Source organism: Myotis myotis, unplaced genomic scaffold (genome assembly GCF_014108235.1).
Source record: "Myotis myotis isolate mMyoMyo1 unplaced genomic scaffold, mMyoMyo1.p scaffold_m19_p_18, whole genome shotgun sequence".
In the NCBI taxonomy this organism is placed as follows: Eukaryota; Metazoa; Chordata; class Mammalia; order Chiroptera; family Vespertilionidae; genus Myotis; species Myotis myotis.
Window position 1 is genome coordinate 28,718,723 of NW_023416322.1, and position 26,616 is coordinate 28,745,338.

Here is a 26,616-nt window from a genome sequence, read left to right on the forward strand (position 1 = left end):
CAGTCGCACCCGCTGCTGGTGCTGGCCCCAATTGCTCCACGCCATCAGCGGGTACAAGCAGTGGCTGCTGCCCCGATCGCCCCTTAGGTCCAGGGGGAGGTGGAGAAGCCCTCAGGGGCGATCAGGGCCAGCAGCTGGCAGTGGGTGAAACCATCGGCTCTGGCACCGGCTGTGGGTGCAAGCGGGGCCAGTGCCGGCAGTGGGTGCGAGAGGTGGCTGCCAGCCCTGATCACCCCTCAGGAGCACGGGGAGGTGGAGAAGCCCTGAGGGACGATCAGGGCCGGCAGCTGCCGCTTGCACCCACTGAAGGCGCCGAGCGATCGGGGCCAGCACCAGGCATCGGCAGCAGGTGCCAGTGGCGGCTCCCGTGCCGGCAGCAGGTGCAGCACCGGTGAGAACACAGTGTTCAGGAGCAAGGAATTTTCAGTAACCACCAGAGGCTCACCCCATGACAGCCACCGGCACCCCGCCTTGGGCTGGCACCCCCGCTTACCTCCACCATCCCGCTGCGGCCGACACCTGCCATGTTCCGCGCACACCCCCTGATGGTCAGCGCACGTCATAGAGATCACTTGTTCGGTTTTTCCACTGGTCAGTCTATTTGCATATTAGCCTTTTATTATATAGGATTCCATCATAGACATTTGCCATCATTTATGCATTTTATTTTTGATAGACATTTCAGTTGTTGTTAGTGGTGAAGTGACACCAGAATGTTACCAGACCTCAGTACTCAAGTTCAGCAAAGAAAGAATTCAGAACCAAGAAACTCAAATTATAAGAGGAAGTTTATTTAGAAAGTCACATGCCAGGGATATGGGGATGTGACACCTATTCCCTGCCTAGAACCAGGATCGATTCCCGGTGTGGGCTCGATCCCTAGGAGGGAGCATGGAGGAGACAGCCGGTCAGTGATTCTCATCCTTGATTCCTTCTCTCATTCTTTCTCTTCCTCTCCCTTCCTCTCTGAAATCACTAAGAATTTATATATTTTTTTTTTAAAAGGAGAGTGGAGAAGGGCATGTGCTGGTGATAATGCCCTAAAGCAGTGGTCCGCAAACTGCGTCTCGCGAGACACATGCGGCTCTTTGGCCCCTTGAGTGTGGCCACGAAGTTTCCATCGCACTGTACATGCGCGCCCTCACGTGGTATTTTGTGGAAGAGCCACACTCAAGGGGCCACAGTTTGCTGACCACTGCCCTAAAGGGACTGCCTTGTAAATCTCAAAAGCAGTGGGGATAAAATTAAACACAGAAAAAGAAAATGTTCACAGGTGAGGGTGTGTTGAGCACTAGAATTGATCGATAGAATCTTGAACAAAATAGCAGACGCATAGCATGATCATGAAACCAGTTGAATCGCTTCCTCTAGAGCAGCGGTTCTCAACCTGTGGGTCCCGACCCCTTTGGGGGTCGAACGACCCTTTCACAGGGGTCGCCTAAGACCATCGGAAAACACATATATAATTACGTATTGTTTTTGTGATTAATCACTATGCTTTAATTCTGTTCAATTTGTAACAATGAAATTGGGGGTCACCACAACATGAGGAACTGTATTAAAGGGTCTCGGCATTAGGAAGGTTGAGAACCACTGATCTAGATAACAGTGAACTTTTAGAAAGTCACAGCGTAACCAGCGAGTGTGACCACGGTCAGACCTGGAAAGCTGGTTTTCCGCATCTGTAACGTGGGACTTAGGCCTGCCCGCAGAGCTGTTGTGAGGAGTAAAGGGATATGCATGGAGAGGGCTTCCCTTCTCAGCCCGCAGGAGGACGTTCATAGCAGCTTCCTGCTGGCTCCTGTCCTTGATAATATTCAAGGAACAGGAGTAGGGACGTCAGCCATTTGAACTGCGCCCCGCCTCTTTCCTGGTGCCTTTGTTTTCCTTTACTTCAGCCCTTGGCGTCCTGAGAGGGTGGCGGGGCATCCTGCGCTCGGTATTTACAGCTGTTTTCCTAAAGAAACAGCACCCTACCCGGTTCTGCCAGGAGGGATTAGGCTGTGATCCGCGCGAAACCAGCGGCTGCAGGCCGCGCTGCCCGAGCCCCGCCCCCGAGCTGCCCGAGCCCCGCCCCCGAGCTGCCCGAGCCCCGCCCCCGAGCTGCCCGAGCCCCGCCCCCAGAGCTGCCCGAGCCCCGCCCCCACAGCTGCCCGAGCCCCGCCCCCGAGCTGCCCAAAGTTTCCAAAGGGGCTGTCCTTCCGGGGAAACGAAAGTGAAATAGAACCGGAGCCATTTCGCAACCCGCTCACCCTCCCCGCCCAGGAGCTTCCTGTCCGGCTACTCGGACGCCCCGCAGCCCCCCGCACCTGTGGAGCCTCGAGCAGAAGCCTGGCCCCTGGAAACCCACGCCACCCGGGGGAGGGTCGCGCTGCCTGGTCATGCCTCGGGGGGCGCCATGGACCTGAGGCAGGTAAGGGCGGCCCTGAGCTCCCGGCGTGGGCCCACCGTCCGCGTTTCAGCCGGTAACTAGTGTGCGCGCACTCGCGTGCTGTGTGTGCTCTGCCCGGCAGAACGGCTGTTGTAGTCCTGTCTGTCGGGGTAACCAGCTCTGCCGTGCGGGGCAGTGGGAGGAAGAGGCTTGTGGGGGGAAGGCCGGAGCCCAGGGCCAGGCAAAGCCGCCTCCCCTTCGGCTTGGACCTCGGGTGCTCGGCCGCACCCCTCCTGGAGCCCCCTGGACAACAGGCTTCATTTTTGCATCCTCTGCACCTCCTGAAGGCGTTTGGGAAGTGAAAACCACCCTTCTTACCCTTAGGAGGAAGTTGATAGCAGCTTTATTCATTGTCGCTAAAAACTGGAAAAACAATGTCCTTACACAGGTGATGACACACACAGTGGCGGACATCCATGTAATGGACTGCTGCGTGGCCAAAAAAAAGGAAGGAAGGGCTGACACATGCAACAGTGTAGGTGGATCTCAAATGCGTTGTGCTAAGCAAAAGCCTGCATATATACTGTATGCGTCCCTTTAGCTTTATTCTGAGGGAAAAAACCCACAAAGATAAAAGGACAGCCCTAGCGGTTTGACTCAGTGGATAGAGCATTGGCCCTTGATGGGAATCGAACCCGGGACCCTTTGGTCCGAGGGCTTAATGTCTTTATTGATTTTAGAGAGAGAAACATTGATCCAGCTGCCTTCTGTGCGTCCCCAACCGGGGATCGATCCCACAACCCCGGCATGTGCCCTGACGAGGAATCGAACCGTTGACCTCTTGGTTCATGTGTCAGTGCTTAACCACTAAGCAACACCAGGCAGGCTTTAATCTTGTATTATTTGTTTGTATTACAACTGTAAACCTACTTTCGTCCACCTTGTGTATATACATACATGTATATGTATTTATATATATCTTAAAAATGGAGATAAATTTACACAGTAAAACTTACCCTTTTTAGTGTATAATTCTGAGTTTTGACTACATAAAGCCAAAGCACATACGGCTTTATAACTATAACCATGATCATGTATATATATACACAAACATACGTATATGCATATATATCTTTCTTTTTTATTTATATTTTCTTTAAAAGAATTAGGCACTTAAGGAAAAGCAGCTTTTCACACGTATCAATATATTTCTCTATGGAGCCCACGTAGTAAAAGTGGGGGCTCGTCTCTTGATGCTAAATATAAGAGACGAGATTGAAGTGCAGGTTTGCAGGGCAGTGAATGTGAAATGGCTTGTTACATCGTTTTCATGACACGTAGACCAGAGCGGGTGAGTGGCGATGGAGGGATTTAAGAATGGCCGACCTGAGGTGGTTCCCCACTTTCTTGCCCTCGCTCCCATTCAGTGGTTCTGCAAATGGCTGTTCTCAAGGGGTGGATTGGCTTGGCTTGTCTTTCAGGGGACTTGGGGAGGGCAAGTAGGAAAAAATAACCGCCCTCTAACCTTTCCCTAAAATAGCAATTGTTAACAAATGTATGTGTCCCTTTTTCTGTGCGCATTCTAGTGTGTGCACACACACGCACATATTCATGGGTTTTTCTTGTGTTTACAACATGGGGCGTTCTAGCATGCATGTTCCTCTGCAGCGTGCTTTTTTTGCCGGTTAATTTAACATTCTGTCATGCCTATATTTCCTCCAGGTGAATACAAATAGATCGCAACACTTTTTTTTAAACTGTGAGTACTGTTCCATAGTCTGAACATGTCATGATTTACTCTACTCTTACATAGATGAACATTAAAAGGTTTTGCAGACTTTGGCCAAGTAGAAGCAGTGTAGATCTAAAAACATTTGGCTAGGAACTGACTTCAGCCATTTTGAAACAGTTATTTTACCAAGGTCAGTCAAAGAACTAAACAGAAGCGCTGAAATCCCCATAATTCAGCTTTTGTGAGCCAACTCCCACTCTGTACACGCACACTGTGCCCCTAGCAGCGTGCTGGGGAAAGGCGTGTGCGGCAAGAAGGGAAGGGATAGTGCGTCAGGGGATGTCTTGTTCTTGGTCTTAATTCCACAAACGTTTGGGGATCAACTTCATGCCAGGTGCTGGGGATGCGGGAGCTTCCTGTGGAGTCGACTGCAGACCCCCGTCAGTGCTCCCTGGGAATATTGGGAGTGGAGAGTTGAGCACAATTTCTAGAATACCTAATATTGTTAATCGCCTTTCAGATATACTGCAATCTATGTGCACCATTTTAAAAAACCGATAGCTCTGATAAAAGGTAAAGTCAGCAGCATAACAGGTGCCGAGAAGGAGGAGTTCAAAGGCTGGAAGCATTTAAGGAGATCTGCAAGGACGGGTTGGACTTGTAATAGGTGGCAACAGAGGGAGAAGCAGGCCGCGTGGACTAGGATGTAGAGGCAGGGGAGATTAGAGGCTCTTGTCTTCCGTAGCCCGGGTGAGAGGTACCGAGGGGCTGGAACTGTAAATGCACACTTAAGGGAAAATTCGGAGGTGGCAGACAAGGTACGACTTGGCAACTACCTGATTTTTGGATGGAGGAAGGCAGACAGGCAGCAAAGATGACTCAGAACTAACTGGAGAAGGGTGCCATTATCAGCAGTAAGAACAGCAGGAGAGGGCTGGCTTGAGGGGAAAGGTGAATTTGGTTGGAATATGTGGCGTTGGCGGTAATAGTAGGAGAGCTGAGTGAACAGATTATCTAGGCGTTTGGAAATTCAAGTCTTACGCTCCAGGACAAGGTGGTGGCTGGAGAGAATAGATTTGACAGTTTCTGAAGAGGCTAGTTTAGGTTGAGGGAGTGGATGAAATCAAGCTGGGGAAGGAAGAAGAGGCCCTTAAAACCCTGGCGACTAATTATATGTAAAGGGCGGCCGAAAGGGGCAGGGGCAGACATAAGGAAAAACGTGTGAGGAGACGGTCGGTGCTGCCTTTTGCATGCCCCTTAGTGGGGATCAAGCCTGCAACCCGGGCAAGTGCCCTGACCTGGAACCAAACCGGGGCCCTCTTGGTTCATGGGATGAAGTTCAATCCACTGAGCCACACTGGCCAGGCAGTCCTAAGGTTTTAAGGGTGGAGATTTTAGGAGACGGCCTAGGGCCTAGGGCCTAGGGCAGGGGTGGGCAAACTTTTTGACTCGAGGGCCACAATGGGTTCTTAAACTGGACCGGAGGGCCGGAACAAAAGCATGGATGGAGTGTTTGTGTGAACTAATATAAATTCAAAGTAAACATCATTACATAAAAGGGTACGGTCTTTTTTTTTTTAGTTTTATTCATTTCAAACGGGCAGTAGTTCGCCCACGGCTGGCTTAGATACACCGTTTGGTCAGTTACCTGTTGATGTGTCCTTTGCAGTTGGCTGCTTTCATCCCAGCTGAGTTCCTGTCCGCTCTTCCAGGTTACAGGTCTAGCTGCGGAATGCTAGGCTACATGTAACATCTAGCAAGAAATAGCATTTAGAGCTCCCTAGACCTTGAGACCCCTGTCCTGTGTAACAGTTTCCACGTTGTGTGTGGCTGCTTTTGTGCTGCAGTTGAAGATTGCCTGACCCTTTCCAGAAAAGGTTTGCCGGCCCCTGGAAGAGTCTCCGGGTTGGAGGTTTGGTGGTGGCCCCGCTGGAGTCACAGTGAGGCTGCCTGAGAAGCTAGACAGTGGTGGTCATCGGGGAACTCCACAGCCGGGAGAGCATGAGGGGGTGTGGCAGGGATGCTAAACCCCCTAATGGCAGCAGAGGATGTGGTTATTGAAAAAGGGTCCCGGCTTCAGGTCCTGGCCCCTCAGGAGAATCAGACCAGGGGACAAGCAGGAGGAAGCAGTGATCCCAGCTGTTGTCCCCTCAACCTCACGTCCACCACACACACGCACACGCACACGTACACACATACACACGTCTGCGAGCCCCACAGGAAGGTACCAAAGTATTTTCTGACAGCCCCACCCTGGGTCTCCCACCTCCACCCCCGCCTGGGAGAGAGGATGAGCAGGGGTGTGTGTGCTGGGGGGGAGAGGCAAGTGCTCGGTGTTCTGGTAAGTGTATGGCAGTTTGTGAGCACATGGCGTGGCTGTGCCCATGGGACTGGGTTCTGAAGGACACAATGTAACCATGGAAACAGCCATTGGGAGGGAGCTAAGGGAGTGTGGAGGGCGGGGCTGAGGTCTCCAGGAGTGACCCTGCCAGCTCCACTCATCCAGGTGAGCTGGTGGTTTGGTTAGAAGCTAGTGCCAGCGTCCCTTCCAGGCCTGAGCACCACGCCAGATATGAGCACATGTGTCTGTTTTCTAAGGAATCCTCCATCCGCCCCAAAACCAGATGCTGGCGGTGATGAGCCGAGGAGCCTGTGTGCTCCGGCTGCCCTTGGGGGGAGGGGAGGGTCTTCTGTCATAGCCGCACAGGACTGGCTTCCACTTGCATCTCCTTTGGTTCTAATCACCCAAAGGATAGATTTTAGACACGAGGGGTCTGTGCTGCAGTCCATACCCTGGTCCTCTGGCCCCTTTGCACTTAGGCTATTGTTCTCTTTTTGTTTAATATGTTTTTATTGATTTCAGAGAGGCAGGGAGGGGGAGAGAGAAACATCGATGACAGAGAATCATTGATTGGCTGCCTCCTGCATGCCCGCAACCCAGGCATGTGCCCCTTGGCAGGAATCAAACCTGGGTCCCTTTAGTCCACAGGCCAATGTTCTATCCACTGAGCCAAACCAGCTAGGGCTCTTTCTGTTTCTTTTGGAAAGAAAATATCTGTTTGTTTTTATTTTTAAAGGGTAAGTGTTTTGCTGAGTGGAAGATTCACTCTCAGCTCCCTAAAATTCTGCCAAAGGGAACAGAACAAGTTGGGCTGCTGGAGCGGCCGTGCTGCCCCTGGGAGCTCTGTGTGCACTTCCTGCCCCTCTCTCTCCTCTTTGGTGGGCAAGCCGTCCTTGCTGGGCCCCCCGCCCTCATCACACACACTTTCCCGCCACTAGAAATCAGGGGCAGCACCCCCGCCCCTGCACCCCCCGCAGGAGGAAGGCCCAGGCTCACCACTGCTCACGTCCCGGTTCGTCTTCTCGTTCTGCAGGGGTGTTCTTTCGGCAGATACTACCCCGGTCCATTTCAAGGCTATGAGCACAGCAAGCGCAGGCACCGGCAGCCAGAGCCAGCATCTTATCCTCAGAGTTTCCAGCTTCAGCAAATAGAGTTTCTCAAGGGTCGGCTCCCAGAAGCGCCCCTCATTGGACAGCAGGCACCACCACCACCGTCACCCCTCCTCCCTGAGCCCTGGCCACGGTTTCCAGGACCGCCTGCCCGAGGCTGGCAGCGGGAGATCTGGGGGGTCCCCAGGGGTGTGCCTCTCAGGAGCCAGGTACGCCCCAGAGGGTTCTGGCCTCCTTCCCCACGCGGCAGGGCTCGGCCGTGGGGCGGTATTGATCGGCTGTCCTCACATTTCCAGGCACTGAGCCTCGGCCAGGATCAGGAGCACAGGGTCTTAGAGCTCCTGCAGGAGCGTGGCGAAGGGAAGGCCACCACAGCACATGACCTGGCTCGGAAGCTCCAGGCCCCAAAGAAGGAAATCAACCACATCTTATACTGCCTGGAAGACAAGGGTGTGCTGCACAGGGAGGCGGGAACGCCCCCTTTGTGGAGAATCGCAGCTCCCGTTCAGCCTCTGAACCAGCACAGCCGAGTAGCGACAGCAGACGGCTGGAGCCAGGGAGCTCCAGACCCGGGCCCCAGCTGGGAAACCGCAGGCAGGAGCCCCGCGTCCGACTCGGAGGACCCCCCTGAGCCTGCCGACATGGCCGAGATCAAGGAAGACATCTGCAACCACCTGTTTGACGTGGTCAAGTCCTCCGCCCTGAATTTGGCTAAAAATATCGGCCTCTCGAAAGCCCGCGATGTCAACGCCGTACTGATTGACTTGGAAAGGCAGGGGGACGTGTACAGGGAAGGGGCAACCCCTCCAATCTGGTACCTGACGGACAAGAAGCGAGAGAGGATACAAATGAAGAGAAGTACGAACAGTGTCCCCGAAGCCACGCAAGCTGCTATCCCTGAGACCAAAACAGACGCAGAGCTTCCCGCCTGTAACTCACCCGCGCCAGACGCCTCAAACGAAGCCGCACCAGATGCCTCAAACGAAGCCGCCACAGAAAAAGTGGAGAATGGGCAGGAGCCGGTCATCAAGGCAGAAAGTAGGCCACAGGTCTCCCCAGAACCAGTGAAACCGAAACCACCTGTTTGTGACAATGGCCCCTCAAAACCTGGGTATGTGGACTTTGAGAATGGCCAGTGGGCCACAGATGACATCCCAGATGACTTGAATAGTATCCACACAGCCCCAGGGGAGTTTCGAGCCATCATGGAGATGCCCTCCTTCTACAGTCATGGCCTGCCACGGTGTTCACCCTACAAGAAGCTGGCTGAGTGCCAGTTGAAGAACCCCATCAGCGGGCTGTTAGAATATGCTCAGTTCGCTAGTCAGACCTGTGAGTTCAACCTCATAGGGCAGAGCGGACCACCCCATGAACCTCGGTAAGAGAGCCCGGGACCGGACCGACCTAGGGTTGGGTCAGGCGCTCTTGCCCCTGACAGTTTGCTGACTCATGAGCAGTGTTGTGTGGTGGCCCCGACTTCTCCCTCTTCCTTTCTGCCCTCTGGCCAAAGCACCCTTGTTGGCCCTTCCTCTAGATCAGGGGTGGGGAGCCTTTTGTCTGCCAAAGGCATTTGGATATTTATAACAGCATTTGCTTAATTATAATTCACTGAATATAAATTATGTCGCTGTGAAAAGAGCTCCTAGATTTACTGAATTTTGAGTCCCGCCTGTAGTTGCCTTGGCAGGGCCAGACCCAATGATTTCGAGGGCCTTTATATGGCCCGTGGGCCGGACGGTCCCCACCCCTGCTCTAGATCTTGAGCAAGGAATGTAGACCTCAGACCAGCCAGAATCCTGGCTGAGCAAAGGGAAGGCTGACCCCATTGGCTAAAATGAAGCTTCTTGGGAAATGCTTAGCTTTCATGCATCAGTGTCATGTCTGCCTCTTAAGGGGGCCCTTGCCGTTCCCCCTTCCCCACACTAAGTCCCCAGGGTGGTCCAGGAGCAGTGGGTGGGGGCAGGCTGCACACACAAGCAAGGGCAGCTTGTGCTGCCAGCAGCAGTGGATTCAAACCCACCCCCAGCCCCCTTTCCGCAGGGACAGGACGGGATAGAGCACGCAAGGCTGCCCGCCTACCTAGTGGCGGTTCTGATCTCACCTCCTCTGCACGGATGGGTGGGCTCCACTTGCTGCTGCTCCTAAGCTGTGAAACCAGAGGTGACCCCACTCAGACAGCTGGCCGGCTCCTGCAGGCCGGCGGACAGATTGAGGAAGACAGGCAGGCCCAGAGGGAGCTGCTGAACCCACTGACGCTCAGTGGCTGCACACCAGCTAGCGAGGGCGGGAGAGGCTATCCTATATCCTAGGCTGTTTGCTAAGGGCAGGATTCCCAGCTTCACCGTTCTCCCTCCTTGCGCCCGTCTTAATCACTCGGCGATGGTGTCGCGGGAGAGCTGTTAGGGAGAGGATGTGTGTCCGTCCAGAAGTGGCAGGGCCTGGGCTGGCTTGTTCGTTTGGGGTAGAGACTGGATGGCCGTCATGCTCGCTCACGTTCCTCTGTCCCTGTCCCCAGGGTTGGGGACAAGCAGTGGGTTTGGTGGCTAACCTTTCTTTGGACTCCAGCTATAAGAAACATTGATGCCATATTCACACATTTCAGAAGACCTGGGAAATAAGAAATTTGACTTACTTTTTCTAAATGAAATCCCAGACTGAGCAAAGGGCTGGACAAATTTGAAAGCTTGAACAAAGGCAGTCTAAGCTCAGGCCAGAGGCCTAGGACAAGTGCGTGTTGGCTTTCTACATAACAGGGACATTCCTTCCATCACAGGCTTCAGATAGAGCTTCAGAGTGACTCAGCACAAACCGTAAGAGTGGTGTGTCCTGTGGGTAGGCTGGGACAGAAACAGACCCCAGGAAGTGACAGGTGTTCTGGTCCCTGTAGGTGTCCGGGGCGGGAGACTGCCCTGTGAGAGCCTTCGCTTGCCTTAGGACCTGCCCGTGGGTGGCCAGCCTGCTGCAGCTGCTTTAGGAAGAAGGCTTGGTTACTAACAAGGCTGTAATGGTGACTTTAGCTCAGGGGTCCTCAAACTACAGCCCGCGGGCCACATGCAAATACAAATACTGTATTTATTCCCGTTTTGTTTTTTTACTTCAAAGTAAGATATGTGCAGTGTGCATAGGAATTTGTTCATAGTTTTTTTTAAACTATAGTCCGGCCCTCCAACGGTCTGAGGGACAGTGAACTGGACCCCTGTTTAAAAAGGTTGAGGACCCCTGCTTTAGCTCATCATTTTTATAGACTTTATCTCAGTTCATTGTTGAGAGTGGGTTTCCCCTGAGCTAGTCTCATATCACCTGTGGCTGTGTTTGCTCTAATGAGCCAGGGGGAGAGGGTCACTGGCTGCTTTGCTTCTGAAAAGCAGGGACAGGCTGAGCCTCCGAAGGACAGGAGTCCCTGGCCTGCCCTCCATGTCCTCTGCCAGTCGAACAGCCCCTTAAAGGAGCAGCAATTCCAGGGTGAAGATCTCTTTGGAGAGGGCAGAAGGGAGGCCTAGGCTAGTGTTCACACATCTAATCACTTTCCATCAAGATTTAAATTCCAAGTTGTCATCAGTGGCCGAGAGTTTCCCCCGGCTGAAGCTGGCAGCAAGAAAGTGGCCAAGCAGGATGCAGCCATGAAAGCCATGACCATCCTGCTCGAGGAAGCAAAAGCCAAGGACAGTGGCAGACCCGAAGAATCCTACTACCCTTCCCTCGAGAAAGAGGCAGAGAAGGTAGGTGTCCGCCCTCTGCGAGGGTATCCGTTCCTTTCCTGTCGGTGAAGGAGCAGGGCTTTCTCTGGCCTTCTAGAAGCGTCTCGGCCCAGCAACTGATGCTGTGTCTCAGAGTCAGCTGCTGCTGTGCCCTCAACCACCCCCTCACCAGGAGTTGAAAGAGACATGGAAGATTACCGAGTCCAGTCTCCTCTCGAAGATGGAAAGGAGACTCAGCCAGGCCCCAGTGGCTCAGTGGTTGAGCGTCGACCTATGACAGTGATGGCGAACCTTTTGAGCTCGGCACGTCAGCATTTTGAAAAACCCTAACTTAACTCTGGTGCTGTGTCACATATAGAAATTTTTTGATATTTGCAACCATACTAAACAAATATTTATATTTTTGATATTTATTTTATATATTTAAATGCCACTTAACAAAGAAAAATCAACCAAAAAAACGAGTTCACGTGTCACCTCTGACACACGTGTCATAGGTTCGCCATCACTGACCTATGAGGTCACGGTTCGATTCCCGGTCAGGGCACATGCCTGGGTTGTGGGCTTGATCCCCAGCAGGGAGCGTGCAGGAGGCAGGTGATAATGATTCTCATCATTGATGTTTCTCTCTCTCCCTCTGAAATCAATAAAAAAAAATTTTTTTAAAGAGACCCAGAACCTCTAACTCACCCTTTCCTTTGATGCTTAAAAACGCCACAGCCCTGTTCCTTCGGAAGCCAGCCCAAATGTGTGGCTGACCAAAAGAAGTTCTCTTTCCACCCGCCCCCCCCTCCCCCCCCACCCCCGTTCCCGCTCTGTGATGGGCTAGCCAGTGTTTTCTCACTATCTGTGCTGTGTTTTTTCTTGTCTCTCGTTTTCTGCAGACTGCAGAGTCCCCGTCCACCACCCCTTCAGCAACTTCCTTCTTATCTGGGAAGAACCCCGTCAGTACATTGCTTGAGTGTGTGCACAAGTTGGGGAGCTCCTGCGAATTCCGCCTCCTATCCAGAGAAGGCCCTGCCCATGACCCCAAGTACATCTCTTGTGTCATGTATCTCTGCTGAGGTTTTCTCAAAAAAAGAGATGCAGTTCTCCTTACCCCCTCTGAGAAGGCAGATGATTTCATGATGGCATGGTTGCTGGGACTAGGAATTCAAAGGGCGAAGCAGGGACCAGGCACGAGGGGGGTACACAGCGTGGAGGTTTACTGGTGGTGGGACAAATCGGTGCAAGCCCGGGCCTACCTGACAAGCTCTGCTCTGAGGCTCTGCAGACTTAGATGTTCAGGAGGAGGAGGAGGAAGTGAAGCTAGGCCGATGCTTAAATGCTGAGCAGGGTCAGCCAGGCTCAGAGACGGGGCAGGAGGAGGGAGAAAGGCGCCAGCTCTTCAAGGCACAGAGGAGAGGTGTGCCAGGAAGCGGCAAGTCCTAAAGGACGACCACGGACACGGGCTAGGTAAATCCCTCCACCGCCGCCATTTTCATCCTCTCCTCTCCCGCCAGGTTCCAGTACTGTGTTGCCATGGGAAACCACACTTTCCCCACCGTGAGTGCCCCCAGCAAGAAAGCGGCCAAGCAGATGGCCGCCGAGGAAGCCATGAAGGCCCTGCACGAGGAGGCCACCAACTCGGCACCTTCCGATAACCAGGTGAGGCCATTTTCGACTCAGAAGGTGCCGGTCATGTTTAGCAGCAGGATGGCTTAGGGTTGCCCGGGAGTCCTCGGTCGCCTTCAGCGTTTACGGTTCCTCTTGGTTCGGCTGATTCTCTTTCAGTCCGGAGGTACCAGCACGGAGTCATTTGATAACTTGGAATCGATGATGCCCAACAAGGTTAGGAAGATCGGCGAGCTCGTCAGATACCTGAACACCAACCCGGTGGGCGGCCTGTTGGAGTACGCCCGCTCCCACGGCTTCGCTGCCGAGTTCAAGCTGGTTGACCAGTCCGGACCTCCTCACGAGCCCAAGTGAGTGTTCCTGTCCCGACCGCAGCATGTGTCACAGGTGGGGTCCACCTGGAACCCAGGGAAAGGAAGGATGTGCGTTAGCCGTGTCTCCGTGACCCCCCTAGAACGGGTGGGGAGCAGGCGGCCCGCGGCCCGTATCATCTGGTCTGGCCCTGCCAAGGCAACCGTTACGGGTGGAGCTCGAAATGTAATAAACCTAGGAGCTTTTTCATAGCAACAGAATTTTTAAGTTGATAATTTGGTATGGCCGGTGAATGCTGTTAAAAATATCCAAATGGCCCTTGGCAGAAAAAGGTTCCCCACCCTGCCCTAGACGATGAACCATCTTGAGATTATAGTCACTTTTCCAATGAGTATAATCCTTTTTAATTTTAACTAATTTTAATTTTCAAGAAAATCACTCAAGCTGATTCAAAAAGTATGCAACGAAAGGTCTCATTTCTAACACAGACTCTAGTTCCCTCCCCACACTCCCCATACACTATTACCAACTGACTGAGGCCCTCTAGAACTTTCGAGCATATATTAGCATGTTTTTCTTTTGGTTTTAAAAATAAGTATTTAACATATGTTCTGTGCCAGGCCTTAACTCCTTTCCTTACCAGTAGAGATCATTACAAATCAGCATGTACAGATCTGTCCGACTCCTGCACAGCTATTAAACCAGAGATATGAAAGGTCTTTTCTGAAACAGACACCCATGTAGTTTACCTAATTTAAGAAAGAGACTGTTGTTGCTGTTGAAGCACCCACCCTTACATAATCTATTTAGCCCATTTCCAATGACATTTAGGTTGGTTTTGGTCTTCCTATTAAAAACACTTCTGCCCTGACCGGTTTGGCTCAGTGGATAGGGCATCAGCCTGCAGACTCAAGGGTCCCAGGTTCGATTCCGGTCAAGGGCATGTACCTTGGTTGCGGGCACATCCCCAGTAGAGGGAGTGTGCAGGAGGCAGCTGATCAATGTTTCTAACTCTCTATTCCTCTCCCTTCCCCTCTGTAAAAAAATCAATAAAAAAAAACCAAAAAATACTCCTCAGTAACTGTCCTTCTACGTATGTCTGCTTACATGTCTGTAGTACACATTTTTAGGAATTTCTGGGCAAACATGGGTCATATACTTCTTTTTAAGTTTTTTTTTTAATAGGTAATAGACTATCCAAATTAAAATTACTCAAAAATAAAAAAATATATAAAGCTCATTCTCACCCATTCTCCCTTTGGCCCAACTCTCACCTACACACACACATACACCCACCCAACACACCAACATGTAGTAACTTGGTTATTATGTATCCTTTCATAGTACCCTCGTATAAATACAGGGAAGTATATATATTGATCTCCAGCTTGCTTTCCACATATAACAGCATTACCTTGGAGAGTTTCCATGTTACTTTGTATTCTTTGTATATGGCTACAAAGTGCAGTGGGCCAATGTCATGATTTATTTAACCAGCACTTATTGATGACCACTTGGATTGTTTCCAAACTTTTGCTATGATAAACAAGGCTGCAATGAATAACATGTTATGTACATACAGAATTTTGGCAAATATTGCCAAACTTTCCTCCAGTGAAAATTATACCAGTTTATGCTTATACCAACAATACAGGGTGGGCAAAAGTAGGTTTATAGCTGTGAGTACACAGAGTTTATGCTTATATTATTATTTTATTAATTATTGTATTATTTCCATATGAATAATTTTCAAACCTACTTTTGCCCCACCCCATATATAAAAATGGCTTTTCCCTTACACCATGACCAATATGGTATTATCAACATTTTTATCTTTGCCATTTTAAAATGTGAAAAATGGCACCAAAGATTATTCTACATTCAGATATTTATCATAATTTACCATATTAATAGATTAAAGGAGAAAAACCAATCGCTGTATCTCTCAATTCACTTTCTCTTTCCCTCCTTTCCATTCTCTCTGAAAATCAATGGAAAAAAATATCCTTGGGTGGGGATTTTTTTTTTTTAAACCTAGTACTTCAACCAGCGTGCACCCCACTTTAGAACAGTCAACATCAACGAGGCCAGAAAAGGCCCTCTCCTGGGCACGATGCATTTACGATGTGTCACGGGCTCCACCCTTGGTTAAAGCCACAGGCTCCTCATTCACACCCTTCGCACTCCCCTCGTCCTTTAACCTCCATCTGTGGCAGGTTTAGTCCATTTCCTCTTTCACTTCTGTAAAATTTTCCATACAGTCCTCCCTAGGGCTTCAAATCAGTCATTCACTCAGAACCTAAGAACTCACTGTGAACCAGATTAAAGATATGAAAAGCGCCCCTGAATGGACTGCAGACACAGAAGCACAGCACAGGGCTTACTGGAGGTGAATGCAAGGGACTGTGGGGACACAGTGCACATTGGCCGGTGTCCCTGGGGAGTCGAGGAAGGCTGCACTGCGGAGGGAAGACACTAATGTAGAAGCTACGTTTATTGAACGTCTGGCACAGTAACACACTTTACTCCTTAATGTGAGTCATGCTGGGTCCTCTCTTTTTCCTTCCTCTCTGTCCTCTTGGCAACCTTCACTAATTTTTTTTTTTTACCTTTTTTGTTTGTTTTTATCCTCCCTCGAAGATATTTTCCATTGATTTTTAGAGAGAGTGGAAGGGAGGGGAGAGACAGAAACATCGATTGGTTGCCTCCTGCATGGGACTCGACCGGGCTGGGGATCAAGGCATGCACCCTTGACTGGAATCGAACCCATGGGCCGACGCTCTGTCCACTGAGCCAAACCGCCTATGGCTTACAACTTTTAATATCAAAATGCTGGAGACCTTTTCAGAGCGCCAGACTCCTCGATCCAGCTGCTTCCTTGCCGCTTCTTGGACGGACATCTCCAAAGCAGCACTCTTGATTTTTGCTCCCTCAACCTCTCTGCCCTTGTCTTCCCATCTCAGTAAATGACACCACTCCATCCGTGAGTTCTGTCATGTCTACAATTTCCATCCCAAATCCTTCCTCGTCTTTCCAGCTCCACTTACCCTCTAGGCTAAGCACATTCTTCTCTCACGGAACCCAGGGCAGTAGTCACCTGACCTCCCTACTTTAGTCATTCAACCAGTATTTGTGGAGTACGTCTTATTTGTTAGTGCAGGAGCCAGACAGTCATCAATAGTCACGTAAAGAAACGTGAGCTCTCGTGTTCGACATGTATGACAAAGGGCTCGAGGGGCATGTGCATGACAACCTCCGTGCATGACCCGAGTCCGGAGGGGCGAGGGCTTCTCTGAGAAGGAGGGAGATTAAGAGGGAAGTGGGGGGCTCTAGGCGGAGGAGACAGTCGCCTACGGTGCTGCTGCTGCGGTGGGAAGAGAGCAGAGCTGCTAGGCAGCTGCAGGAGGCCTGGTGGGCGGGGCAGACAGCACAGGGCGCCCGGCCGGTGAGACGAGCTGATGGGAGGCCACGGGCCTTGGAGACGTCATGCTGCTGCCTTCCCAGCACTGAAAGGTTCTAACTGAGGGGCTGCCACCTGCCTCCACCCCCGGTGTTCCCTTCCCAGCCTTTTTCCTACTCTGAGAAAACCACTTCAGACCTTTGCCTCTTTCTTCAAATTTCCACCAAAATCCCTCTTCCTCACTCCAAACTGGTGATCTTAGTTCACACTTAATTGAGAAAATAGCGATAATCATATGACCAGTACTTCACCTTGGCCATCAGCAAATCCACCTCCCTGCCTGCTTCTGTGCTTCTGTCCGCACCACCTGCCGGAAGCATCCTTCCTCCATCGCTGTGCCTGGGCCCCTTCCCTCTCATCCGCCCCTTCGGGTCCCTCCCTCCCTCGGCTCCAGGCTGGGTACTTCTGTCAGCCTGCAGACATGCCCATGTCCGACCTTGGCACCTTCCCTTGAGCCCACCTCATCTCTCTGCTCCCCTCCCAGCCAAACCTCTCAATTATTTGTAGTCTTTGTCTTCACTTTCTTAACTCATTCCAGGAGCTTTTGTCCCCAGCGTTTTGCTAAAAAGGCTGACCACCAGCCACATGTGGTTATTGAGCATTTGAAATGTGGCTAGTGTGACTGAGGAACTGAATTATTAATTGTATTGAATTTTAATCAAAGTTAATAGCCTCGTGTGGCTAGTATCTACCATACTGGACAGTGCGGCTGTAAGGATTCTAACTGCACAATTCACAGATTTTATCATCGATACATACGTGATCCATGTGCAAACACATGAACAGCCGTGAAATCTCCACCTGGCGGAGACCCACCATGCTAGGCCGCCCCTCCAGGGTCGTTCACCCACTGTCCCTGTCCTTCACCGGCCGCCAGCCCACCGCCCTGCAGCACCTCTGGCCCCAGCACAATAGAGTGAAGGCGTTCAGTGCCTTGGGTGAGCAAGGACTAGCGAGAAGCTCGGTTCCCGTGACCGCCTGAGCTGCCCAGCCTCGATCTGAAGCCTTTCCCATACCCAGGTGGATTAGCCAAAGCAGGGTCTCCAACCCGCAGATCAGGGTGTTTGAAAGCTAGGCTTCTTGAACTCTGGTCGGAGAGACGCTCCAGCCATTTTGCTCCATCCTGCTCTTCCCTCTATATGTGTGAGACCCCCCCGCCCCCGGCCCCCCCCCTCCCCCCCGGGCCCGCAGCGGCACTGCCCACCTCCCTGCTTACTCAAGCCCTTTAAGTCAGCAGAGTCACATGCCAAGGTGCTCTCCCGTCCCCCATAGCCATCCCAAGGCTTCCAGGAATCAAAAAACAGCTCCTCATGACAGTTTGGTTCCCTGGTCTAAGGCAGACTTGACGTTCTGACCTAAGTAACGGTCCAGGTTATATCCGAATCTAGCAAAAACCACACTGCGACCCAGGAATGTCCAAAGCCCAGGCACTGCTGCCTTGGAGGGCTGTGACGGGGATGGGGCTGATGTTGGCTGCCTCTTAAGCAAAACTTGCGTTTCCTACACCTGCCGGCAATTCAGATGCTTGTCTTTGTCCCCTGCCTCTCGTCCCAAAGGTTTGTTTACCAAGCAAAAGTTGGGGGTCGCTGGTTCCCAGCCGTCTGCGCGCACAGCAAGAAACAAGGCAAGCAGGAGGCAGCGGACGCCGCCCTCCGCGTCCTGATTGGGGAGAACGAGAAGGCAGAGCGCATGGGTTTCACAGAGGTAACCCCAGTGACAGGGGCCACTCTCAGAAGAACTATGCTCCTCCTCTCGAGGTCCCCAGATGCACAGCCAAAGACAGTTAAGCGTCTCCTTTCGTGCTCTCTTCCTTGGGGGTCCAGCCAGCTCCGTCCGGGTGGAGTTAGCTTTCCGTTGCTAGTATGTGCATCATTCCTGGGCTTTCATGTTAGCCTCCTAGAACGTGGGAGGGACACCAGGTCTGCGAGGGGACAGGACGGTTCACCGACGAGTGAGCGCGCTCTCCCCGCCCACTCGGGCGTGGCGGCCACAGCCCGGCTCCGGGCCCTGACTCGGCCTCCTGCCCCCGCAGCTCCCTCTCACCGGCAGCACCTTCCACGACCAGATAGCCATGCTGAGCCACCGGTGCTTCAACGCGCTCACCAACAGTTTCCAGCCCTCCTTGCTGGGCCGCAAGATCCTGGCTGCCATCATCATGAAGAAAGACTCCAAAGACCTGGGAGTGGTGGTCAGCCTGGGGACAGGTCGGTGAGGCTGCCCCGCCCCCGCCCACACGGTGCCTGGAGGTGGCCTTGTCCTCTCCTGGGGTCCCCTGGGGCGAGTGTAGGAACCTTTAGCTCCAGATCATGGGGAGGGGGGTGCGTGCTCATCCCCAGGGAAGGGAGGACGGGAGTCAGGATCTGATGAAGTGCGGCCGCGCCGCCTTCACGCCCTAAGACCGAGCAGCCCCCACCCCCGCCCATTCATCATCGCTGTCCTTTGGGCATTCACACTCCGTCCTTCCTTCCTTCCGGTCCTGCAGGCAATCGCTGTGTGAAAGGAGACTCCCTGAGCCTGAAGGGCGAGACCGTCAACGACTGCCACGCGGAGATCATCTCCCGCAGGGGCTTCATCAGGTGCGCGACCGGCCAGCTCCTTCCGCCCCCCACGGCGGCTCGGACACCCCCAGACGGGCCGGGCCAGCCCCTCCCGCCCCCACGGCGGCTCCGACACCCCTAGACGAGTTGGGCCAGCCCCTCCCACCCCCGCGGCAGCTCCGACACCCCCAGACGAGTTGGGCCAGCCCCTCCCACCCCCGCGGCAGCTCCGACACCCCTACAGCGGCTCCGACACCCCCAGACGAGTTGGGCCAGCCCCTCCCACCCCCGCGGCAGCTCCGACACCCCCAGGCGGGTCGGGCCAGCCCCTCCTGCCCCCACGGTGGCTCTAACGCCCCCACGGCGACAGCCTTTGCACCGGGACCAGGCTACACCACTGCTCGGCCGGCTGCTACGTGCCCTCGCTTTCTCTGCCAGCTCTGCTTCGGGCCTTTTTTAAAAAGGCCCACGATGGCCTCCTGGTCCTGGGCCTCCCCTCTGCGGGAGGGTCTGTAAACGGCCCTGGCCCGCCAGCCGCCGCCTCAGCCACCTCTCCTTCCACTGACGAGAGGCCCAGGGAGAAGCCGCTGTTCTGCCCGGCACCCCTGCTCCTGCCAGAGCGGGAACCCTTGGCAGAAATGAACTGACCCGAAAGGCCAGCTTGGCTTTAAGAAATGCCGAGGCCCCGAGGAGTCCCCGGGCCTTCCTGCCCGAGAAACTGAAAGGGCTGCAGCGTTAGGCGCCTCCTTACTGGGGCCAGATCCCAGAAGCAGCTGCTCCCCAGGCTCCCACTGTCCCTGACCCGACTTCCTCCTGCAGGTTTCTCTACAGCGAGCTGATGAAGTACAACCCCCAGACGGCGAAGGACAGCATATTTGAGCTCGCGAAGGGCGGGAAAAGGCTGCAGATCAAGAAGACCGTGTCGTTCCACCTCTACATCAGGTCTGTGCCGCCCGAGCGGGCCCTGCCGGCTCCAGGGGGGTGTGGAATGCTCCCCTAGTCCGTAACCAGCGAGTCCATGGGCCCCACTCCGCTCTGTACGGACCCGGAATGGAATGACTCCCACGTACGCTTCTGCCCACCCTGTCTCCCACCCCGTGGGACAGTTCCTGAGCCCGGGGGAGGGAGAGAAACCTCTGCCTGGGCGAGTGTTGACAGGGGCCTGTCCTGCAGCACGGCCCCGTGTGGGGACGGTGCGCTCTTTGACAAGTCCTGCAGCGACCGCGCGGTGGAGAGCACAGACCGCCACTACCCCGTCTTCGAGAACCCCAAGCAAGGCAAGCTCCGCACCAAGGTGGAGAACGGTGAGCGCACGCCTCCTCCCCACACCAGGGCTCTGCTGAGCCCGGGCTCCTCTGGGGGCCCCGGGCACCGCTGCCGGGGCTTTGCCATTAATTGCAGGGGTTGGAGGGTCCTGTTTACAGGGAGAGGGAAGGTCTGGGTGGGGGAAATGTGCGCAGGAAGATGAGGATCAGAGAGGAGGCAGAGCTGCCCTCGCCCTGAGAGCCTGGCTGGAAGTAGCAGCATGGGAGTCGGCTCCCGGCTATTCCTCTCACAGCCATGGGACTGGATAGAGCCGCACAGGGCGTGCTTCGGCCCAGGGCCGCTGTGGGTCTGACCCAAGCTCTCACGCAGGGGAAGGCACGATCCCAGTGGAGTCCAGTGACATTGTGCCCACCTGGGACGGCATCCGGCTCGGGGAGAGACTCCGCACCATGTCCTGCAGTGACAAAATCCTCCGCTGGAACGTGCTCGGCCTGCAAGGGGCACTGTTGACCCACTTCCTGCAGCCCGTGTACCTCAAGTCAGTCACACTGGGTAAGGGGCCCATCCCGGGAGCCAGAACCAGCCTGTCATTCTAGGCCCAGATCTCAGCAAACCGCATGCTTTGTGGCCAGGAGTTAGCACAGTGTCTCCGCTTTTCAAAGTGTGTGTGAGTCAGTAATTGATGCTGAGTGTCCATCTGTCATGATGGGAAGACGGGTTTAGGCAGCAAGCCCAGGTGAGGGACGTGCCAGGCAGGTCTCTTCCCGATGAGTCCCTGAAACACAGCGGCTAAAACGGCAGTGTCTTCCTTTTCTTGACCTCCACAGCCCTCCGCCTTCCCAGTTCATTCCTGGTGCCAAATGTGTGCTTTTTCTCACACCCAGGTTACCTTTTCAGCCAAGGGCATCTGACTCGTGCCATTTGCTGTCGTGTGACGAGAGATGGGAGTGCGTTTGAGAATGGACTGCGCTATCCCTTTGTTGTCAACCACCCCAAGGTGCTATAACCCCGTCTGCTTTTCCCTCGCCATTTTCTCCTTCTCAAGCCATCTGTTCACAGAGCAAAAAAGTCCGGTGTGGCCCAGGGAGCCTTAGTTGGTATCCCAAGAACCTACCCTTTTCTTCTTTGAATGCCAACAGCTTTCCTCTTTTTAGTCTGGAATTAATTTCCATCAAAGTGGGGTTAGTGTGCCTAGAGTTTCAGCCACGTAGAATCCTACATAAATGAGGGGCAAGGTCCTGAGCCCTCACTCCCTTTGCCCCCTGAGACTCGGGTCCCTGCTTCTAACCTTTTTCCTGAGACGTGTCCATCCTCTCCCGCTGCCCCTGTGACTCCTAGGTTGGCCGGGTCAGCGTCTACGATTCCAAAAGGCAGTCTGGGAAGACCAAGGAGACGAGCGTCAACTGGTGTTTGGCTGACGGCTACGACCTGGAGATCCTGGACGGCACCAGGGGCACCGTGGACGGGTAAGGAGCAGGGAGCACAGAGCGGCTCACAGGGACCGCGTGGGTGCCAGCCTCCAGGCTTCCGAGCTACCCACCCGCCACGCGCCGGCCCTGGCTGAGTAACGTTTCTGTTTCCCCAGGCCACGGAATGAACTGTCCCGGGTCTCCAAAAAGAACATTTTCCTCCTATTTAAGAAGCTCTGCTCCTTCCGGGGCCGCAGGGATCTACTTAAACTCTCCTATGGTGAGGCCAAGAGAGCTGCCCGTGAATACGAGATAGCCAAGAACCACTTCAAAAAAGGCCTGAAGGACATGGGCTATGGGAACTGGATAAGCAAACCTCAGGAGGAAAAGAATTTCCACCTCTGCCCAGTATAGTGCGACTCGGGCCTGGCCGGTGGCGGGCGTGTCACTGGGGCAAGAGGCAGGTCATAGCATTCCTCATTGTTAGTCAAGGATTTTGTTTTTTTTAATTTTTCTTTTATTTTCTCCTTTTTTTTTTTTTTTTTTTAATGGAACCACAATTGGTGATACTGAGACCTCGGGGTTCCTATTTATCCTGCTTTCTTTGGGAATACCAGCCAGGTCTCACCAGGCCCCTTCTCTTTTCCCAAGCAAAGAGGTAGAGACGTGAGGGGGGAGAAAAGGGGTCTCTCTCCTTCAACCAGCGCGGAAGCTGTCACTGAGCACCCGCAGCCCGTTTCCTCACCAGTTCTGTTTGGGGGTTTCCATTTCCTGCTACCCTGGCCTCTTGAGGTCTTGATTAGGTTCCAGTCAACTCTGTGAGTCACATCAGGAACTGATTTCATTTGCGGATTCTGCAAGCCCCTCCGCCCCGTCGAGATTCCTTCCTGTGGTCAAGTTTCTCATTTTCCTCCGAGAGGGTAAAGAGGAGACATCCCTGAGAGCAGGAGGAGAACCCTGCGGCCCCGGAAGGAGCAGAGCTTCTTAGAGCCAGCTGAGGGAGGTGCAGCCCAGGTGCCCCTGCAGCTAGCAGACCGTTTCCCAGGGAGCTCAGGCAGGCCGGGGAGCAGGCAAGCTCCCAGCTGCCCCTCCCACAGCATTCCTAGGAATGTGCCTGCAGTGGGGGTTAGGGCCTCAGGGCAGATAGCCTCTGGACTCGGCAGGAATAAGGCAGAAAGGGACGTGGTCACAGCACTCTTCCACCCGCAGGTCTCCCTTGACAGCCACACCCAGGGAAGCTCATGGAGCCGTGGGTGACTTAGGAGTCTGTAAAAGAATGCCGTAAGAGTCAGGTCTTAACTGCTACAGATAACCTGCAGTTGCACAGATTTAGATTCAGATGTAATTTTTCAAGTGCTTTTGTTTTGCCGGAGAGCTTCAGAAGGTCATTGGGGGCAGGTCACAGGGGTCTTTAGGGGCGGACACAGGACTGCAGCTGTAGATGGAGGGCAGGTTGTCTGCAGATCCTGTGAGGTGGAGCCCCGGGTCTACACCTCAAGCTAATGACGCCTGTGGTCAGAGCCGTCGGCCTCCCTCTGGGCCCGTGCCAGGCGGATGTACCTGCTCCAGAGAAGCACAGAGGCCCTGGCACTCAGCCCGGCTCCTCCTCTAGAGCAAGCATGTCAAACTCGTGTTTGAGGCATGCGGCCCGTTGGCCACGAGTTTGACAGGCTTGCTCTAGAGGGTCCCTCCATCTTTACCTGTGAACATGCTGAGCCAGCAGCCGCACACGACCTTCCACCCTCCCTTGCCCCGCACTGACTAGTGAACTCCCATCGGTCCCACCTCTTCAGCAATGGATACGTCCACATTCACACTTTCCTTGTGGCTACTGTTCCCCAAGATTGACCAAATGCGAAAACCCAAGTTTCATGATGCACTACGGACGTCTCCATGGGAGCTGGCAGGGGAGCAGTGCTGTCCTCTGGAGGGAGGCGCCTGCCCGCCCCGGCCCTGTGACAGCTGAAGGCACAGGGGTCAGTCCTGCCTCAGAGGCAGCCGACCTGGTTCTTGAGGCTGGAGGGTGGCGCCACTGGCGCCTCTGAACCTGGGCCCCGGGGCCTCCTGCAGAGCTCGGGGCTCTCCAGAGACCAGAGCCCCCTCACCCGGGCTCTCGTCTGGCAGCCGTGCGGTGTTCGGCTCCTGCTGTAGGAAGAGAGGCAGGCGCCTGCCCCCCGTGTCTGCTGGGAACAGCCCTGTGTCAGCCCTGCACGGCCGCACCCCGTGCCCCTCGGGGTCACGGGAGGCAGAGCCTGCCTGGAGTGTTCTCACCTCTGTCCAATCTTTGTTTCTAATAAGCAGGGCCCTCTTCTCCCTCCCCCTCTTTTTAAAAATGACTTTGTAGTTGATTTGTCTGAACCGTGGCTTGTGTGCGTTCCTGGAATAATCACTTGTAAAAACTGCCGCCGCTTGACGCTGTTTCCCTTACTCCCTGGGAAGAGACTGTTGGATTTTGGGGTCGGAGCAGTGACTCCAGGAGCAGAGGGGGCACAGCCCGAGCCTGGACTTGGTGCCACAGGCTGCAGTTTTTAAATTCCGCTCTTATGTGTCTCCCTGATACGTGACTAACATTATACATTCCGTCTAAAGAAATAAATAATCTGAATTGGTAGAAAACTTCAAGTCTTGGTTTCTTGGGGGAGGGGAGAGTGGGGACAGAGGGATTTCTGGCACCAGCACTAGCTGCGTCTGATACTTGGGAAGAAGGCCATCCCCACCTGCAGAAAGGGGCCATTTCAGTGCACCTGCCTGGGAGCTGAGCTTGCGTCCGGGTGAGGTACATCAGGCATCCCCCCCAGTCAGAGCCCGCCCCTTAAATGTCTTGTTCCCAGAGACTTGGATAGGCAAAATTTCAAAGCCCAGAGTCAGAAAAGAGGCCATGAGACAGTATCACAAATCATGTACAGAATCCCACCTCTCCTGGAGGGATGTGTTTACAGCCCCTCCCTCCCACACACACCCCGCCCCAAAAGGTGTGCCGCCTGAACCAGGACTGGCTGGGTGGCCATCTCAGGAGGCGGGCCATTGCCTTTTACTGCATAGCTGGCATCCAGAATATTTCTTCGTCTTGAATTTCAAAGAGAATGCACCACTTGCCACATTGTAATTTAGTCCAGAATTTCTACAAGACTCATGCTTGACCTTTTAAGAATGATACGCCAGAGGACACAAGGGTGAGGCTGTCACAGCAAAGCCTCCTTCCTCATCCATTACACAAATGCAGCAGCTGAGGCGGGGGGCGGGGGGGGGGTGCATGTTTGCGGCACATTAAGTAAGCACCAGAACTCTGGGTGTGGCTCAATCTGTTGAAATGGTGCTGGGTGAGCTGGACAGCTTTTAAACGCAGGGAAGGATTATGGGTCTGCTGCCAGGATGTGCCAGGAGTGCCGCTGTCCTGTTCTCGGGCAGCCCCTGGCTCCATCCAGAGGGATGGAGTGCCCAGGACTTGGAGAAAGTGGGCAGTTTCCCACCTACTAAGGCTAGTGCCAGGCGTGAGGGCTGTCCCCACCGCCCGCCTCAGGCGGGAAAGCAGACTGCCTGCGGGACCACAGTGTTTTCCTTAGTGCCGTCCACCCCGCCTTTCATCCAGGAGGCCCACCGTTTAACGCCGTCTCCAGGATTTGGGTCCAGATCAAACCACTGTTCCGGGAGCAGGTCTGGCCTCCACGCAGACTACAGCCTTGACTTCCCAGCACGCAGGGGCTGTGAGAGGAGGCCCCTAGCCCCCCGTCTCTGCCCTGCCCTCCAGGGTCCTCCCCAGGAGCTATCTCTGGGCCTGTCTACTACAGGCCTAGCCATTTGGTCATTTCATTTCCATCTAGTGAACAAATCACAATAATTGCACTATTACCACTGAGCTTTTCTTTGGGTTCTGTCTTTAACCTCATGATGCTTTTTTCCCAGCATTCTCTGATTTTCCCATATTTGCCAAACTGGGTCCTCCCTGCCCCCCAATATAACAGACAAGATGTCTTTGGACACAACTTGTCTTTACAAGAACCTTGAGTTCCTAACAAGGATGTCCACTTTCACCACTCTTATTCAACACAGTACTGGAAGTCCTAGCCACAGCAACCAGACAAGAAGAAGTAGTAAAAGGCACCCAAATTGGAAAGGAGGAGGTAAAACACTCATGATTCGCAAATGAAATGGTACTGTCCATAGAAAACCCTAAAGACTCCAGCAAGAAACTACTAGATTTAATAAATGAATTTGGCAATGCAGCAGGCTATAAAATCAACACCCAAAAATCAATGGCTTTTTTATACACCAATAATGAATTCTCAGAAAGAAAAATAATCCCATTTACCATTGCAACAAAAAAAAAATTAAGATACTTAGGAATAAAATTAACCAAGGAGGTAAAAGACTTGTACTCAGAAAACTACAGGACATTGAAAAAAGAGATAGAGGAAGGTAGAAACACATGGAAGATTATACCATGTTTATAGATTGGTAGAATTAGCATCATTAAAGTGTCCTTACTACCCCAGGCAATCTACAGATTCAATGCAATCCCTATTAAAATACCAACAGCAAATTTCACAGCTCTAGAGCAAATACTCCAAAAATTTATATGAAACCAAAAAGGATCCCAAACAGCTGCAGCAATCTTGAGAAAGAAGAACAAAGTTGGAGGAATCACAATACAAGATATCAAGTTATACTACAAAGTCACCATAATCAAAACAGCCTGCTACTGGCATAAGAACAGGCATATAGACCAATGGAACAGAACAGAGACCCAAACCATTATGCTCAATATTT

The 26,616-nt window shown here is 53.2% G+C and overlaps 1 protein-coding gene across 7 annotated transcripts in view; it reads left to right on the top strand.

Moving 5' to 3' along the window:
* ADAR (adenosine deaminase RNA specific) overlaps positions 1–24,465 on the top strand; it is a 39,196-nt gene extending 14,731 nt beyond the window's left edge. Inside the window, exons 1-15 of one of the 7 annotated variants that reach the window (XR_004973203.1) lie at positions 2,266–2,413; positions 2,820–2,906; positions 7,478–8,931; positions 11,089–11,272; positions 12,136–12,284; positions 12,754–12,898; positions 13,025–13,215; positions 18,194–18,419; positions 18,670–18,841; positions 19,120–19,213; positions 19,994–20,116; positions 20,348–20,478; positions 20,810–20,992; positions 21,325–21,906; positions 22,026–22,047. Coding sequence is in view for 6 of the 7 variants with exons in the window: in XM_036342515.1 (XP_036198408.1) it covers positions 2,399–2,413; positions 7,478–8,931; positions 11,089–11,272; positions 12,136–12,284; positions 12,754–12,898; positions 13,025–13,215; positions 18,194–18,419; positions 18,670–18,841; positions 19,120–19,213; positions 19,994–20,116; positions 20,348–20,478; positions 20,810–20,992; positions 21,325–21,437; positions 21,779–21,906; positions 22,026–22,263 (3,546 nt within the window). In the remaining variant the exon portion in view is untranslated. Of the gene's footprint in view, positions 1–2,265; positions 2,414–2,819; positions 2,907–7,477; positions 8,932–11,088; positions 11,273–12,135; positions 12,285–12,753; positions 12,899–13,024; positions 13,216–18,193; positions 18,420–18,669; positions 18,842–19,119; positions 19,214–19,993; positions 20,117–20,347; positions 20,479–20,809; positions 20,993–21,324; positions 21,907–22,025 lie in introns of those variants that run through there. The other 6 variants (XM_036342515.1, XM_036342518.1, XM_036342517.1 and 3 more) reach the window with 6 other exon arrangements.
* The last annotated feature ends 2,151 nt before the right edge of the window (positions 24,466–26,616 follow it).